Source organism: Nematolebias whitei, chromosome 8 (genome assembly GCF_014905685.2).
Source record: "Nematolebias whitei isolate Nwh7 chromosome 8, NemWhi1, whole genome shotgun sequence".
NCBI lineage: Eukaryota > Metazoa > Chordata > Actinopteri > Cyprinodontiformes > Rivulidae > Nematolebias > Nematolebias whitei.
Window position 1 is genome coordinate 21,488,489 of NC_056505.1, and position 10,070 is coordinate 21,498,558.

A 10,070-nucleotide genomic window follows, 5' to 3' on the forward strand; every position below is an offset into this window, starting at 1 on the left:
TAGGTCTAGATTGGCATAAAAGCATTAAAATAATAATTTCTATATCAATGGTAAAGCTTCCCTTTTTGTTTAGTTCTCGTGGTGTTGTGGTGATCTAGGTTGATTTGATATTTATAGTGAATAATGAAAAAACAAAAAAAAACTTGTAAAACATGTTTGTTTGTTTTTTGGTGCAGAAGGAGATTGCTGTTTTGTTGGAAACCATAAGTGGAAAAGTTGGGGATGATTGCAGGAAAGAGGCAAAAACAAAGTTTCCAAATGTTCCAAAACTGGTTATGGACCCAAGAAGGCTTGTTGAACTTCTGCAGATCTGCACCATCATCACCCAAGGTAAGCAACATTCATGCTTTATAAGTATGGATATTAGAGGGCTGATTACAAATTATGTATTTATTATTTATTGAGTTTAAGCCTTAATTTTGTTAATTGTGTGTATTAAACATTGTTTTAATGGAAACCTTCAAAGTACAAGATAATATACTGCAGAGAAAATATCCAATACTTGTCCCAGTAATTAGGGTATTATTGTGAATGTTTATTAAGGTGATTATAAAGATGTTTTGAGGTCACAATAAAAGTGACCTGTTGAGGTTACAGCAGTTGACAAACTTTTATTGTATTTCAGTATTTGTGTTCACATACAACACAAATACTAATGTAAGGACCACGTGACTGGTCATAGCATTGTTCCACTGTCACTCTTTGGCTCTTTAAACCCTGAGCTTCACTGTCAGTACATTTATTCGTCTTTTGAAGTCAGACATAAACTGCTGCTTATATGTATAATACTTGACAAATGTTTACAAAGTATTGGTAATGGTGACTTAGATGTAATGCTGTTACTGCTTTTACTGACAAAATTCTGACTTTCAAATGTGGAAAAAAGAAAATCAAACACCAGCAAGACATTGACTTTCTTGCTTTTGTGTGTTAAAACTTTTAACAAAAACTAGTAAACATTATTGTTTCTTTTTGAAGTGGTGTGAAATGCTTCGATTGATTAATGGCAAAACAAAAAGCCATTACAAAAAGTTTCAGGCTCCTACTTCTGAGCTATGATATATAAAGGCCCAGCATGATGCAAAGAGTAGCCTCCAATTATCAGATTTGTTTCCAAACCCTTCCACACATCCTCTGTTGGATAAAGATTAGGCCATTTTAATCAACAACTTGTACCATCTTATTTGCACTACATTAGGGAAGTCCACCATACCAAAAGTGTTAGTGTAATGTTTTGGTGTAAAGTCTCCTTCTCCGTCATCCTATAGACATGTTCTAAAACTTGCTTGTGTATTGAAGGAGGTATAAATAATAAATAAGGGTCTTCTTGGTCACTCTTAACAGAACAACTTTCATTTGGTCCTAGATTCTGCAAACTGGAAACACCTTACTGACATGCTCTGCCAGGCATTGAGTCTTCACCTTCATTCTTTTTGTAGTCGTTTTTGTTTTTAGCTTGCTCAGTTTTTCTAAATCAAAGGCTGATAGATTTACATGTTTGATATTCCAGCTGTAAAAAGATGATGACAATCATCTGTTTGTGTACATAAGGTGCAGATAAGCTTAACGAAGGCTGGAGTTCAGAGGTTCTGTCTGATCTTCAGGCAGCTTCAACTTTACCAGCTCCCAGGACTCTTGTAGCGTACACACATCTCCTTTCAGGCGCCTGCCTCGCTCATATGGTACGCATTTAACCTACTAGTACAATAAAAAAGAAAAGCAGCATTAAGGATTGATAGAATGTATGTTTGCATTTGTCTCCAGAATCGCCCTCAGATGGCACTGCAATGTTACAGAAAGGCACTGGAGACAGACTCTCGTTGTGTTTGTGCTCTCTACCAGAGCATACTCATCTACAGGCAGCTGAAAAACTCACAGGCTGAGATACAAACTCTCCGTATTCTGCACTCGGTGAGTAACAAATCCGTCCAATAATTCATAGACAAAGAACATGATTGTTGGCAAATAAATTTAAAATGATTTGTGGGTGCAGATGAAATAATCTTGTTGCAAGTAAAAATTGTTTATTTGTGTATGTGTATGGTAATTTTCAAAAAACAGCTCAATAGATAAACAGAAGGTTTTTTTATTTTTTATCCCTGACACATTCAGTGAGTTGCTGGCCTGGATCTTCAAGCACTAATCATCTGTTGTTCCACAGATTTTATTGATGTGCTCCTCAGAGCCTGCTGTGGCTGGAGCCTGTCTTCTGCCTCCGTCCTTATTTCTCCGCAGCCAATCACTGAGCAGCCTGCTCTCAGTCCCGTCTGCCCTCAGTGTCCTTCACAGTCTGGCCCTCAAATGTGTGCTCTTTGGCAGGTTAGAAGAGTAGCTTTAAATCTATTTAACCAGCACTTCAAGTCTAAAGTCGAACATGTAGAACAGAACAGTAGAAATGTGTGTGTGTGTTTTCTGTAGAGTGCCAGAGGGTGTGGAGCATTATCTGGACTTGCTGGCTACTCTTCACTCAGAAGATCAACTGAGAATAGGAGCAAAAACAATGACAGACACACAAGTATTCTTACTTATAAATGAAATAATCTGGGCAAGAGTATTTCGTAATATGTTCTATGACGTGTTTACTGTATGCTGTGTCAGGTGCACGCTGAGGTCTCCACCCTCCCAAAATTACCCTGTCTCTACTTGGAGGCTGGGGCTTCTTTGCTCATGGCCCAACGACCTGCAGACTGTATGGCCCTCTGCAACGAAGTCATCAGCACGACACAGGATCTGCTTCCACAGAAAGTTGTGTTGGAAGTGTCAGAGGAGGTAGATGTGGCTGCGATGGAAGATGTGAAAGACAAGGGCAACGATGCTTTGGTGATGGTTCTCTGGACAGCAACTGCTTACCTCCTCCAGGGTCACTGCTACTCTCACATGAAGGACTGGAAACAAACTGTGACCCACTACACAAGGTGATCAGCAAAAAATGGTTTTAGTCTGATCATTTTTTTTAAATAGATTTTCAACTAAACAAACATCATTATTCCAGGTGTATCAATTTGTTGGTCAAGGTGCACTACAAAAAGAGAGGTGAGTGTTTATCTAAAAATAAATGTTTGTATAGCCCCTTAAGCTTCTGTTTGTTAATGTCATGGTCAGTTGCAGGTTTCCAAACTCAGATCCCCAGTGCAGATACAGATGTCCAGCAAGCAATACATTTTTGCATCCTCCAAAGGCTTAAAGGACTTTCATTAGCTGGTAGAGGTATCGGTTTCATCCAGATGGACCGACTGAAAGAGGCCCTCAGAGACCTGCAGCACAGCCTGCAGGCCCTGCCAGGTACACACGCACCACAGGTGCAAATTTTGTGATCTTTTCTACATGAGAAATATTTGATGTGGCCCAGTTTTTTCCTCAATATGTTAACGTTATGCACAATAAACTGTCACCTAAAGTACAGTGCAATTTTTTTTCATACTTTGGCAACATATAGTATTTGCTGAGGCTTTTTATTTATTTATTCAGGATAAAAGAAATAATGCAAAAGGTTGAACACAAGTGTGTAGATTTCAGACTTCTAAAATGTGAAATCAATATTTGTGGATTTGATTGTTGCTAAGGTGTCCAGTGTCCGTCAGTATTTGACACATTTATCCTGTAACGGATGTGTCTAAAATGTGGATTATACAGTGTGCTGGCTACAAGTGTGCTGCTATAAACGTGAAGCAAAGAGTTGGTCTCTTACTTGTGATAGACACTTGGTATGAGCGTGACAAAGCAAAAAGGACACAAAGTAACTGATAAACACAATATGCTTTTTTTTTTTTTTTTCTGTGTCCTGGTACTTTATTTACTGTTAACTTTCTTATGTTTTGGAGTGGCACTAGATGCATTTTTTACTCTTTTTATCTGTCTTAACTCTAAAGCACTTTGGTCAGCTTTTGTTGTTTTTATGTGCTATATAAATAAATTGACATTGACTTCAGTTACATGTGAACCAAACCTTGGAAATTGTCATGCGTGTAAAAAGAGGCCCTTTACACAGTTAACACATTTCCTTTGACATATGAGCCACAAAATGTTACCATTAACACATTTCTGGTATGGGATCAAAGTGTGTATGTGGTTTATTTGTGTAGTTTTTTTGTTGGTGGTCATGCTGTGTGCTCTGTCACAGAGGGTGTGGGTGCAGGGCTGTGGTGTGGTGAGGTGCTGTGGAGGCTCGGCAGGAGGCGCGAAGCAGCAGCTTGTTGGAAAAAAACCTGGGACCTTCCCACGCAATCCTTAACAGAGTAAAAAAAACCTTGTCTGTCGTCTCTCCATTTGTTGTTTGAGTGTTGAGTATCGTATGTGAAATATAAACACTACACGGCTAAGTTTAAAAGTAACACTATTTTTTGCTGGTATTCAACTAGGCTAAAATCTGATGAGATTATGGAAGTTGTAATACATTTAAAATGCTTTCTGACACCTCAAAGAAACTATAAACTGTTTTAGTTAGATTTGAACAAAATAAAACAATTTTATTTTAAGACTAATTGGGAAAAAAAAAATAATTTTGAGAACTAGTAAGTTAAATCACTTCAGTTTATATGTTAATTATTCAGATGCATCTAAAAAAAGGTAGAATTTAAAAAGTAATTTTTTTTTTGTCAGTCATTTCAGAAAGTGAAACTCATCTATTACATAGATTCATTACGCATAGAATGAACTATTTCTTGTCATTTTGATGATTTTGGCTTAAAAAGAAACAAAATTCAGTGTTTAAAAAATTAGAATATTGTGAAGAGGTTTAATATTGTAAACTCCTGGTGTCACACCCTAATCAGCTGATTAATTCCTAGACATGAGCTACAAATGACTCATTCCTCAAGTTGAGCCACTCCTGAACCAGAGACATCAGAAGTGTCTTGCCTGTTGTGGAGACAAAGAACTGGACTGTTGCTCAGTGGTCCAATGTCCTCTTTTCAGATTAAAGTAAATTTTCATGTAATTTAGAAATCAAGGTCCCAGAGTCTGGAGGAAGAGTGGAGAGGCCCAGAATCCACGTTGCTTGAAGTCCAGAGTGAAGTTTCCACAGTCAGTGATGGTTTGGGTCCATGTCCTCTACTGGTGTTGGTCCACTGTGTTTTCTGAAGTCCACAGTCAACGTAGCATCTACCAGGACATTTTAGAGACTTCATGCTTCCTTCCTTCTGCTGACGAGCTTTACGGAGATGCTGATTTCATTTTCCAGCAGGACTTGGCACCTGCCCACACTGCCAAAGATACCCAAAGCTGGATATGAAAAATTCAAATTTTTTTGAGACACTGAGTAAAAAAATTGTAAGCCATACTCATCAAAATCACAAGAAGTAAAGGCTTAAAATATTTCACTCTGTAATGAATCTATGTAATTGAGTTTCACTGTCTGAAGTGACTGACAAAGGAACCAGAACTTTTTCATGATTTTCTAATTATTATTTTTTTTAGATGCACCTGTACTGCTGCTAACTGTTGCCTTTTATGTTGCAGGACTCTTCCTGTGTATGTACGAGAACCTCAGACTGGACCTTTGTTGGACTGTACTGAACTGCGCCACAGATTACATGAACTCCGTCCTTTCTAGTCAGCATGGAGACAAATGTCCTCATCGCCTCATAAACAAAAAAGGGTTTTCATCGGTCTGTCAAATAAAACCCACAATTCACAAATTTGAATAATTTGGAGAGGTAAAATAAAGGAATTGTGGCATGTAAACTTGACATGATCAAAAATTCTTGCACGTACTGTGAAAACAGTCTACCTGGCTTGTAATGGAAGCTGCTGCCATATTTATTTTAGTTATGCAGTTCATTATTAAAGAAGGTAAACAGAACATACATTTTGGCAAGATACTATAAATTTTATTGTTAAAAATGATTTGTTTCCTGGACTGTTTAACACTTGTCTTTTCATGTACCCACTCATGTCTTCTCATGTACTTCGCATTTACTATAGGTCTCTTTTGAAAATGAGTCCTTGTTACTCAATGAGACTAACCTGTGTAAATAAAGGTTGAATTAATGCATCAAGACTAGTCAGAATTTTCATCGCATTGCAGTTATATCCAGAAAACAAACAAAAAAAAAGGTTTCTAAATTGGTTAAGCTTCCAGCATTACTCACTTTCAATGACGGAAGCAAATTTTATGTTTTTACAAATCTTAAATACAAACGCGGTGCACGTTAACTGGATGGTAATAAGCCAATAGGAGCCAACAAGAGAAAAGTTGATGTCCCCCCTCTTTGTAACTGGCTAATCTGCCATGGTGACGAAAGAGACGGCAGTTTTGATTGGCTGTCGAATTTTGAGGGCCGAATCAGCCAATCAAAATTCAGGATGCATGTTGCTCATGGTATAACCGTAAAGGAGGAACGGAAAAGACTGCTCTTTTCGTGTGAGATCACAGAACGTTCAGTAACGAGAACCAGTTAAGCCTCGTCGATACTAGCTAAAATTAATTTATTTCAATCAATCCAGGAGGACGACCATGGCATCGGGAGGGGAGTAAGTAAACACTTTAGAATTAGGAAAACATATTTTGGAACAATGGCTACGAACTAATAGTCTTTAAATGCCCCAGGTTAGCTCAATGCATTAGTTTACCAAGTTAGCTCAAATGCTAGCAGGGGAGCTAATGGGGTCAGCTACTTTAACCTCAACACTAATTTTGTAAAGTTTATTACCTACTGAAAATTTTCTGATAGATTTACTAAATAACCACACAGTCGTCCTGAGCTGTTTAACGGTACCGAGTTATTGACCACAAAGCGCCGTCGTCGTTCTCGTTCTTGACTTGAATGCTAATATTAGCTTAGCAACAACGTCAAGGCCAAAATCATCCACCGTCACGCAGAAAAATTGGCCCATCTTCCAGTACTTGGCCTGCTTTTGGAACTTGTGTCAAACATAAAATGTCATGAATTTTCAACATGCTGCAATATTTTCACTGACATGTTGAGTTTATTAGAGTAAACGATGTTGCGGTAACTATCATGACGAGCTGTTTAGCTACACGACACAGTGCACCATTAGCAGGCTAGTAGCGTTGAGACATTTTAAATGATTCAGTCTACCACAATCTTATTGTCTCATAGCTTAAAAATCTTGGAATCAAACCTCTCTCGAATATACGCTAAAACGTTAAACATGTCATGCTAGGGCTGTAATGTGAATACTTAGAAGAGGGACCTTGCTAGCCAACAAAGTTTTTTTCTTTTTCTTTTGCTGTGTCATCTGGGTTCCTTTGCTCGGCAGCCGGTTAGCTCAATGCTAACATTAGCATGTTTTCACCGTGAAACGGAAACTATGTAAACCGTTTCCTGCCTTTTCTTGAAATGTGTTAAAACTTAATTCGTTACTCGCTGATGTTCTTTGACTTTGTAAAGGTTTGTAAACGCGTTCTGTCAATTACGTTTCGTGACGGGTTGTGTTGCGTAAACGACCTGTTTGCATGCGTTCGTACAAACATTAAATGTAGCCACGTTACAAACTGTACAGTACACATTGTAGTACCTTGAATTAATAATTATCTTTAGGAAACTATTTTTATATTTAGATAATTAAGTTTGTACCTTTAGAACAAATTGATCATAAATAAGAACGTATGATAACAGAAATACATCTGTTTAAATCCTAATAACCAAGAGCCCCTAAAAAGACCTAAAAAGAAACCTGAGATTTCATGAAGCCATATACTTTGTTTCTAATATATACTGATATATAGCAAACATTGCACATTTAGTTCAAGGGATTTAAATAAAGATTAACTTTCAGAATAACCTGTCAATTACAATTACTCTACTGGTGTCTTTGAGTGTGTTTGTGTTTTTTGCTCTATTAAGTTAAGGTAAATTGGTCTTTTTATAAATTATTATTAAACTACTGTAACTGATTGCACTAGTATACAATGTGTTTTTAACTTGTGTAATTTGTATGGATAAAAAACGAATTAAAAGTATAAAGCAAATTCACTAACAAAAAAAACCAAAACGTATAAACATAAAAATACACAAGTTTTAATTTGGTTGGCTAGTGTTCATCATAGAAGATTGCACCTAAAGGTAAAGTCTATTACAAGATTAGAGAGGTGACTCAAGATGATAGGTGGTGATGACATGATAATAAAATGATGTTATCTTTACACATTTGCTCCGTTTCTCATCACAGATCCAAAAATGATGATTTAGCAACTGCAATTCTGAAACAAAAGAGCAGACCCAACAGACTGGTTGTTGATGAATCCATTAATGAAGACAACAGTGTGGTCTCACTTTCTCAGGTAAACATTTTAAAACCTTTATTTAGGCCTAACTATTTTCCCTCAAGGGATCAATAAAATGTTTTAGTTTTTTTGTTGTTCCTTCCAACAAACCACATGATTTGGTGAGATGGTGAATAGTAATGCAGTGAGTTTAAATAAAATTGCTTTCTGTTTTATTATAAGGCCAAGATGGATGAGCTGCAGCTCTTTCGTGGAGACACAGTGCTAATGAAAGGAAAAAAGAGGCGGGAGACCGTATGCATTGTTCTTTCTGATGACAGCTGTTCTGATGAAAAGGTTCGCATGAACAGGGTGGTCCGAAACAATCTGAGGGTTCGTCTAGGAGATGTCATCAGGTGAGTGACGGCAGATTGTTGTACATTCTTATGTGTACTCATTTAAATGCTATACAATAGTAAGTGTAATGTCTCCTTTTAGCATTCAACCATGTCCTGATGTGAAGTATGGAAAGAGGATTCATGTCCTCCCATTAGATGACACCGTAGAAGGAATTACTGGCAACCTTTTTGAGGTCTACCTGAAGCCATACTTCTTGGAGGCTTACAGACCAATCCGTAAAGGTAAGAGATACCGTCTGTTGTCTAGACAATTCATCATATTTCTTTGGATCGCCTTGTACTAAAAGTTTTGATTACTTTTTTGAAGGGGATATTTTCCTGGTCAGAGGAGGCATGCGTGCTGTCGAGTTCAAGGTGGTGGAGACGGATCCCTCCCCCTACTGCATTGTTGCTCCTGACACAGTTATTCACTCAGAGGGTGAGCCAATCAGAAGAGAGGTGAGTTTCAACCTATGCTGTTCTGCATGAACTTTAAATTTGTCAGAAAAGTACAAATCTTGTGTTTTAACAGGATGAGGAAGAGGCCCTGAATGAGGTGGGCTACGATGACATTGGAGGAGTCAGGAAGCAGTTAGCTCAGATCAAAGAGATGGTGGAGCTGCCTCTCAGACATCCTTCACTGTTTAAGGCCATAGGAGTCAAGGTGAGACACCGGTCTTAATAGCACTCTTTTTTTTATATTTTATTTTTTCTTCACTGTGGAGTTTTAAAATTCATTTGTAATATTTAGCAAAATTGTTTTAAAGGGGAAAAAAATGTCAAAAGTAAACTGGGAACCTCAGATACATCTATTATTGAGACTGTTAAAGGAGTTGTAGTGTAATTACAGTATATACATGACTAATTCCAGACAAATGATTAACTTAATTTTAATTTTTTATTGGCATTGAGGCATTTTAGTTTTGTTTTACGGAGCTGCCTTTTCATCTCCTAAGGGAGATTCACTTTAAAAGTTTTATATATCGGATATCTGTTTTTGTTTTCCCTAAATATCCCCAAATTATATATATATATTAAAAAAAAATTTTTTGTTTGTTTTAGCCTCCACGTGGAATACTTCTATATGGACCCCCTGGAACTGGAAAGACTTTGATTGCCAGAGCTGTGGCCAATGAAACAGGAGCTTTCTTCTTCCTAATTAATGGTAACGTATCTTGTTTATTTTTACTTGGCTCTTCTTTGTTTGAAGCTGATGGTCATACTGTATTAGCCTTTTTTTAATTTTATTTTGAATGTTCATCTGCATTTCAGGCCCTGAGATTATGAGTAAACTGGCAGGTGAGAGTGAGAGTAATCTGAGAAAAGCCTTTGAGGAAGCTGAGAAGAATGCTCCTGCTATAATATTTATTGATGAACTTGATGCAATTGCTCCAAAGAGGGAGAAGGTGAGTACAAAAAGTAGGAAGATTAGAAAAAGACGAGTACAACCTGTTTATGATTTTGATATTTTGAAACTTAAATCAATTTTTCAAATACATTTACAG

General features: G+C 37.2%; 2 protein-coding genes across 2 annotated transcripts in view; both read left to right on the plus strand.

Annotated features, from left to right (window-relative positions):
* fancg (FA complementation group G) overlaps window positions 1-5,551 on the plus strand; it is a 12,615-nt gene extending 7,064 nt beyond the window's left edge. Inside the window, exons 5-14 of the mRNA XM_037680102.1 lie at window positions 177-330; window positions 1,552-1,682; window positions 1,765-1,926; window positions 2,162-2,319; window positions 2,419-2,515; window positions 2,599-2,915; window positions 2,993-3,033; window positions 3,103-3,282; window positions 4,121-4,235; window positions 5,458-5,551. Coding sequence (XP_037536030.1) covers window positions 177-330; window positions 1,552-1,682; window positions 1,765-1,926; window positions 2,162-2,319; window positions 2,419-2,515; window positions 2,599-2,915; window positions 2,993-3,033; window positions 3,103-3,282; window positions 4,121-4,235; window positions 5,458-5,551 — 1,449 coding nt within the window. The remainder of the gene's footprint in view (window positions 1-176; window positions 331-1,551; window positions 1,683-1,764; window positions 1,927-2,161; window positions 2,320-2,418; window positions 2,516-2,598; window positions 2,916-2,992; window positions 3,034-3,102; window positions 3,283-4,120; window positions 4,236-5,457) is intronic.
* A 773-nt stretch (window positions 5,552-6,324) lies between these two features.
* Window positions 6,325-10,070, plus strand: part of LOC119413973 (valosin containing protein) — a 10,203-nt gene continuing 6,457 nt past the window's right edge. Inside the window, exons 1-8 of the mRNA XM_037681059.1 lie at window positions 6,325-6,471; window positions 8,134-8,245; window positions 8,411-8,583; window positions 8,666-8,808; window positions 8,894-9,024; window positions 9,098-9,229; window positions 9,628-9,730; window positions 9,838-9,971. Coding sequence (XP_037536987.1) covers window positions 6,455-6,471; window positions 8,134-8,245; window positions 8,411-8,583; window positions 8,666-8,808; window positions 8,894-9,024; window positions 9,098-9,229; window positions 9,628-9,730; window positions 9,838-9,971 — 945 coding nt within the window. The 5' untranslated portion in view covers window positions 6,325-6,454. The remainder of the gene's footprint in view (window positions 6,472-8,133; window positions 8,246-8,410; window positions 8,584-8,665; window positions 8,809-8,893; window positions 9,025-9,097; window positions 9,230-9,627; window positions 9,731-9,837; window positions 9,972-10,070) is intronic.